The sequence below is a fragment of the Gavialis gangeticus genome, unplaced genomic scaffold (genome assembly GCF_001723915.1).
Source record: "Gavialis gangeticus isolate Ggan-Ray unplaced genomic scaffold, GavGan_comp1, whole genome shotgun sequence".
NCBI classification, from domain to species: Eukaryota; Metazoa; Chordata; order Crocodylia; family Gavialidae; genus Gavialis; species Gavialis gangeticus.
In genome coordinates this window covers 48,827,371-48,834,497 of record NW_017728994.1, presented here as the reverse complement: position 1 = coordinate 48,834,497, position 7,127 = coordinate 48,827,371, and the positions used below count along the sequence as shown (strand labels likewise).

At 49.0% G+C, this 7,127-nt stretch overlaps 1 protein-coding gene across 2 annotated transcripts in view; it reads left to right on the top strand.

The window, feature by feature from the left end:
* Positions 1-137: 137 nt before the first annotated feature.
* Positions 138-7,127, top strand: part of SH3PXD2A (SH3 and PX domains 2A) — a 331,374-nt gene continuing 324,384 nt past the window's right edge. For both annotated transcript variants that reach the window (XM_019502762.1, XM_019502761.1), the window contains exon 1: positions 138-284. In XM_019502762.1, coding sequence (XP_019358307.1) covers positions 213-284 — 72 coding nt within the window. In that variant the 5' untranslated portion in view covers positions 138-212. The remainder of the gene's footprint in view (positions 285-7,127) is intronic.

Sequence of the window (7,127 nt, the reverse complement as noted above, 5' to 3'; positions counted from 1 at the left end):
GTCGGTCCCGGTCCCGGTCCCGGTCCCGGTCCCTGTCCCTGCCGCGGCCGCCGTGCCCGGGGAAGCGCGGAGCGGGGCCGGAGACTCCCACCCCCTCCGCGAAGGGCGGGGAGCCGGCGAGCTGGGGAAGCCCGGCGCCCCCTTCCCTTCCCCAGGCAGGAGCCAGGTTGCCCCCTTGCCCTCCCGGGGGCCTGGCTGCTCCCCGGCCGAAGATGTTGGCCTACAGCGTGCTGGACGTGCATGTGGTGGACGTGGAAAAGAGGAGGAACCCCTCCAAGCACTACGTGAGTACCCAGGACCTGCCACCCTGGCCATCCCTTTGCTCCCCTGCTTCCTGCCACATCCCTAAAGGTCTGTTTGCAGCCTGCCCTGGAGCCAGCTGGATCAGGTCTCTGTGTGCCCCCATCAGCCCCCTACAGAAGCACTCTCCTTTGCTTCTCTTCTGGCATGGGGATCTGGGGTGGTTTTGATCTCCCCTCCCTATTTTGACAGTGAAGTAACGGTCAGGGTTGCAGAGCTGATGGCTTAGACCCCCTCCCCTCCTCCCCCATAAATGCATTTTGAACAGAGCTCAGGGGGAAATTGCCCCTTCCCCATCTGCTCTTCAGGGCAGAGGGCAGCGGACTGGAAGCGCCAGTCTCTGCTGTGTGCAGGCAAGGTGCTTGTCAAGAGCCCGTTCCACCTCTCGCTCAGATTTTTTATTTCTAAATTTGGCAGCGGTTCTCCAAATACAGGTCATGTTCTTCAGTGGGTAGCTGAAGCAAAGTGAACTTTGCCTTCAGCAACCAGCAGAGATAGGGACAGAGCTGGTGACTGTGGCATCCTAGCCCAGGATGCGCTAGACCTCTGGATCCCATTTCCTGCGTGACCTCAGGCAAGCCCTGTAACCTCCCCGTGGATGAAATGGGGCAAGCACTTCTCTTCCCTCTCAAAGCTGTGAGAATAGAAACACTGAAGCTGCTCAGATCATACAATAGCGGGGGCTGTGTGAGTGCTGAAGAGACCTGGAAAGAGCTGTTCAGTGGAGGTGACCTCCTCAAAAGGTGGAGTGGGACCGGACTTGATCTGTTCCCAGGCTGGAGGCGGGGGTGGTGGTCTCTGTATGGGAGCTCAGCTTGAAGGTTTTGCTGCAATTCTCTTTCCCGTCCCCTCCCCCCCTTGCAATTCTTTTTCCCCTTCTACTGGAATGGATTGCTTTGTTGTTCTTTTCTTTTCTTTTTTTTTAAATGTGGATTTGTGTTAAGGTGGATTTGCTCTGTTTGCTCAGCAGAGATCCAAGTCGGTGTGCCAAGGGTCCCTTAACCGCCCTGTTTCCAGTGGAGCCGCCTGGCCAGAACCGTGCAATGCTTCCTCTGCTCCAGTGGGGAGCAGAGCAAGACGCAGCTGCTGTAGGTTAGCGGGATTAGTTAAGGAGGAGGTGCAGAGGCATCAAATGAGCCTTTTGCTCCTTGCTCTTTTAAATTTTCTTTGGTGTTTGGAGAGGCTGACTTGCCAGACCATCAAGATTAGGTTCTAGGATGGCTCCTTTCATCTCTGCTTCACCTTCCTCCTTCACACCTCACTGCCAAACGGAGAAACATCAGACAGGGGGATCTGCAAACCTCCCAACCACCCATGCTAACAGATCTTGGCTGGGAGCTTTGCCTAAAGGTGCTGATGGCTGGCCACAGAGACCAGGCACCTTTCTGCCCCACGTCTGTCAAACACTTAACTCCCTCAGATAATTTTTTTTTTTGTGTTGTGATTTCCTAGTTGGTCTAATAAAAGGTATCACTTTTGAACCAAGAGTTCTCGAGTTTTGCATCCTTCAGACAGGGCTTTTTCAACACAGGATTAAAGCTGGAGAGTCGCGTTGCGCAAAATGTTTGCTCCCTTCTCAAAACCAGCACACATGTCAGTACAATCACGCGAGTCAGATCACCCGCAATCTTCATGTTGTATAAAAGATGAATCATCCCACTTCTGCTTCTCAGAGAGCAGAGGAAAACCCCAGGGAGAATTGTCCATGGCATTCACCTATTCTGAACAGCTTGCCTGAAGCCATGGTTTGTCATGCTCCTATCGGCCATGAGCCCAAGCACTGTTGGACCTAGTCAGGGTTGAAGTGCTTGACCCAAGCACTGAAGTCATTTATGGTGTTCGCTCCACAGCACCCGTTCGTCTGTCTGAGCAGAACCAGCTTTTAACCCCGTTCAAGGCTAGAGGGCAGTGTGCTGCTTGTTTCCCGAGAGAGGTGCTCTGTGTTTGTATTCAGAGTGGAAGCGATAACCTTTCATCTCCCTCTTGCTTCAGTTGAAAAAAAGGTCTCCAGCTTCTGTGTAACGGTTCTGGGACCTGGGCCAGACCTGATAATGTCTCATACCAGCGTTGGCAGCCATCTAGTGATAGGGACTGTGTTGCTTATGTAGAGGTGTCTAGTCATTCTGCCTAGTCCTGGGCACTTGCAAAGGAATGTGCAAGTCCAGTGATTGGTGCTTGCTCCCTGAAACATAAACTGCAGAGGAATGAGTTACTTTTGCGATGAACTAAAATGATACCTGTGTGAAAGATGTCAGGGAATATTATTTTTTCCAGTTTGAAACAAAGTCTGTTCCCTGTTCACCTACCTGTCAAGCCTTCTCTGTGTTTCTTCAGTGAGCTGAGATGCATGAGTTGTTAAAATCTGTGTCTCCATCTCAAATGCAAGTGGTTCTGGTGGAACCCCTCCTGTTTGTCAACCTCTACCCCAACCTGCATGCATTCTTTTAATACAGCTTTCTATGGCGTCCTTCCAGTTTCTGTATGCTTAACCCAGCGTATTTTTGTGGTCGGAAGGACTGGGGTTGTTCTTTGAGTGCCTTTGTACTCTATCCTGTTGCCACTTATTCTGCTTGTGCAGTGTCACCCCTGTCCATGACTAGGATGCCTGGGTGCTACAGTAATGCAAATATGAAATGATAATGCCAAGTCTCTTCTTCCATTAGATGAGTGGATTTACCTTGTAGTTTTTTGAGCTGTGGTTCCACCTTTGCTTTCCTGCCTTGAGTAGACTCTACAGCAAACATCCACTTTTCTGCTGTGGCTCACTGTGCCCAGAGTGGTCTGATTTGGATAGATCCAGTGCTTTGTTCAGTCTTAACCCATGCGGATCTTTACTGGTTGCTGTCTTATGAGCAGAGCTCCTTTAGAGGAGTGATATTATAAAGTCCTCTCCCTTGTCTGTCAGCAGTTAACATGCCTGTGGGAGTCCTGCTGGCCCTGGAAGTGGCAGTGTGAGAGAGGGAGATGGAAACAAATAAGTACTTGCATACATTTGCAGTGGCACTGGACTGCTAATATAAGTTATTTGTATTCATGTAGCTCTGGATCTTAGTTGCTTTATTTGTGCTCTTTCACTTCAAGATCTAGAGGCTGGGATATTCATTTTGAGCTTGTTTATGAAGGGCTTTTACTATTTAAATAAATATCTGCTTGCTTTGTTCCTATGCTTCCCCCACCCCCCCTCCTGCCCCCATACGTGAACAGCATCAGGAAAACCAAGTCTGGTTTTGATGAAGGTCCCAAGGGGGTCATGGAGTGCATATGCTGTGTGCATAGATATGAGGCGGCTGTTTGGCTGAGGGCATCTTGGTTAAAGATTCCAAGTGCTAGTTAATTATTTGAAGGGAAATAGCTGGTAGCCAAATTCAGACAACCTCCCTGTCAAGTTTTTTAAATGCTCCAAAAGCCCCTTTTCTCAATGACCTGAGTGTCAGTCTTGACACCAATGTAATTACCATAGGTCTCCAATTAGCATCGTCTTCCCACGAAGGCAAGACTTGAAGTCCTATGACTTATTAGTTAAAAAAGGCAAGAAATAGACACTTATTGATTTATAAAGAAATAAGACCATCCAGCCTTCTTTTAGGCTGGATGCAAAGAAGCAGAAAAGGACGCTGCTACCTCTCCCCATAGTTGCAGGATTGTTTTGCTCATATAAGAGATAAGGACATGAACACTTCATTCATTTACAGCTTTGGTACTTCCCTGTGCCCTCAAATTAATGGCTTCACAGACCATACTCCCAAATTAATGGTTTGGTTGACAACTAGCCATTTTCTCATCTGCAAATGACAGGTGTGCACTGGTATTATACATTATCTTTATATATCATGTAATATGCAATGCCTATATATCATATCTATATAATATACATTATCTTTCTGAGCATTTGTACTGGGGTGGTCACGGTGGTCTCTGAGTGCTCAAGGTGATATCCCAAGGGCAGGGATGTATGTACCAAGCCAGGTTTCTTCTTACAGCATCTCCTAGTTTCCTGTTTAAAATTGGTCTTGGTTAGAGCCTTATGCAATACAGCATGTTGGCAAAGGTAAACATGTGCATCCCTATAATGAGCTGATAAAACCATCCTTTTGAACTTAAAGCATTTGAGTTGGAGCGTTTGAATCAGCAACACAGCTCAAACTCACATTACCCATCATTCCTTTCCAAAGCAATTATTTCCTAATGTAATTTCTATATGACTCACTGTAGATATTGCACAAATTCCTGTAAATTGTAGCTGCTAACCACTTCCACCAGGCTGTCTGAACAGGATACCCAACCATTGCATGCAATAATTAATCTTTTCAAGTGGCAAGGAACTAAGTGGCTCTACTTTTGATATTTGGCACATGAATTGCCCCTTCGGGGGAAAAGAAGGGTCAGTGTCAATGTCACAGGTGAGTTTGTGCCATGAAGCCATGTGCTGTAAAGAGTGAGCAAGTCCTGACAATGTGACTGTGAATAAAATCGCACCACCATTGGCCTGTGTGTGTGTGTTCAGTCTCTTCAGTTGCCCAAACTCATACCTTACTCATCAGTCTCTGGGATTTTTTTTGGTTGGGGGATGGCAGACATCCAAAAAAACCTAGCTGGCTGCTCCATGATTTCATCTCTTTTACGACACATCCTCAAGGTTCGCACCTAAGATGGATGCAAAGCTGTCTGCTGCAGGAGCACATGAAGAATCCAGTCCATGTAAATTGTAGGACTCGAGTGGCTGCTCCTGTTGGCCTTGCAGAGTTGCAGGAGTGGGGGGGGCGGTCTATTCTGACCCAGCGTATCAGTTGATTGTTAACTCGGCTCCCAGTGCTGCCATATAGATGAGGGAAAGTTAAAGCCCTTGTTGCTGACAGTTCATGGTTGAAAAAAAAAAGGGCTTTGTCTCACTCTGGTCTGTGAGGAGTTGGAACTGGCAAAAAGCTGCCTTTTCTTTATAGAAAATGGTAACGCTGCTCTAAAGTAAAGGGGATGTCCACCAACTTGGTACCCCACAAAGCCACTTTTACCAAGCTGCTTCTTGGAAAGGAATCTCACATTAAATAGAGAGGGATTCCCTACTTTACTTGATTTAATTGTTGGTAGTGTATCCATTAGAACTGATGATTCTTGCCCCTGCATGTGGCTTTGCCCTCCATTTTCCCAGCTTGGTGCCTCATTAATTTTATCCAAATGACTTTTTGGTTGGGTGCTTGGAGGGGAGCCAGTATTTTTGCTGTCTGCCTTATGATCTCCTCATCCTCCACACAGCATATTGCCACATGGGCAAAACTCACAGCCAAGGTGGATGCAGAACTGCACTGGGAGAAGGGGACAGAGCCAGGTCTTTGTAACTCGTAGGACTTTCCAGGGGCCAGTGTGGTGGAACTTATGGCCCGTGACCTAGATTCAGTTTGCGGAGCTGCTCCTTCCAGCCTGCTAGGGTGCCAGCAGGTTCTGGAGGTGGGGGTGTATTTCAGGGAGAAGTGGTTGACATGTCAATAGAGTGAGTGAGAGTTGTAAGGATAGAGCCCTGCCACCACTGCTGTGGCAGTGGCCACTTGTCCTACTACCACTGGTGCCACTGCAGCCAGAGCTGTTGCCAGTGCAGAGGAGCCCTGCAGTTTGGATCTGGCTTGGAATGTGAGTTTGACACCTTTTGTTTAAGCCTTCTGAAGTGGACACTTTCCAGGGCATTCTCCAGCCTCTTTTTCTATGTTCCACTGATGTTTATGCTGCAAGACTTGAGCTCAGCAGGTGAAAATGGATACTAGAAAAAGTCAGTAGCATTTTCCATGTTTTAGTGGCTATAAGGACAGAGGCTCCTAAGTCAGCTCTGAACCAGGTTCTGTGTCCTGGGCTTTCCCTTTCTCTGCACTGTCTGCACATAGGAGAAAGCAGGGCAAGCAGAGAGCCTGGTGCAGACCTAGATTGTTGCTTTGGTCAACATGGGTCTGTCTAAATCAAAGCAGCTCTGGATCACTTCCCCTTGCTTTTGATGGGCTTCCTTTTCAGACAGTAAGGAAGAGGGAGAGGGTAATGTGGGGCCCCTGCAAGATGCACTAGGAAATCTGGTCGTCACACCAGACGACAAAGCTAACCTATTTAACAACTTCTTTGCCTCCATTTTCCTGAGCGGGGACTGGATCAGCCCCCCCACTGGACCCCGCTCAGGCCCCAGGGGAGGCACACCCAGGCCAAGGGTCAGGGAGGATCTAATCAGGGAAGGTCTGGAGGGACTGGATGTATTCAAGTCAGCTGGTCTGGACGATCTCCACCCCTGAGTGCTGAGGGAATTAGCTGCGGTCATTGTGGGACCCCTGGCACAGCTGAACGAGTACTCATGGTGCTCTTGTGTGGTGTCAGAGGACTGGAAGAGGGCCAATGTGGTTCCCATCTTCAAAAAAGGGAGGAAGGAGGACCCAGGAAACCATAGGCCAGTTAGTCTTATCTCAATCCTGGGCAAGCTTTTTGAGAGAATTACCCTGGCACGTGTCCACGAGGGGCCAGAGGGGAGATTATCCTTAGGGGCAACCAACATGGGTTCATTAGAGGCAGGTCATGTCAGACCAACCTGGAGGCCTTCTACGACCAGGTCACCAAATCCTTAGATGCAGGGGTAGTAGTGGACATAGTCTTTCTGGACTTTTGGAAGGCCTTCGACACTGACTCTCACCCCGTTCTCATTAAGAAACTGGGGGCTGTGGTGTCAACACCCACACAGTCAGATGTGTCGCCAACTGGCTGGAGGGCCGTACCCAGAGAGCGGTGTTGGACGGGGCATTTTCGACCTGGGGGGATGTGGGCAGTGGGGTCCCCCAGGGCTCGGTCCTCGGGCCCGCACTGTT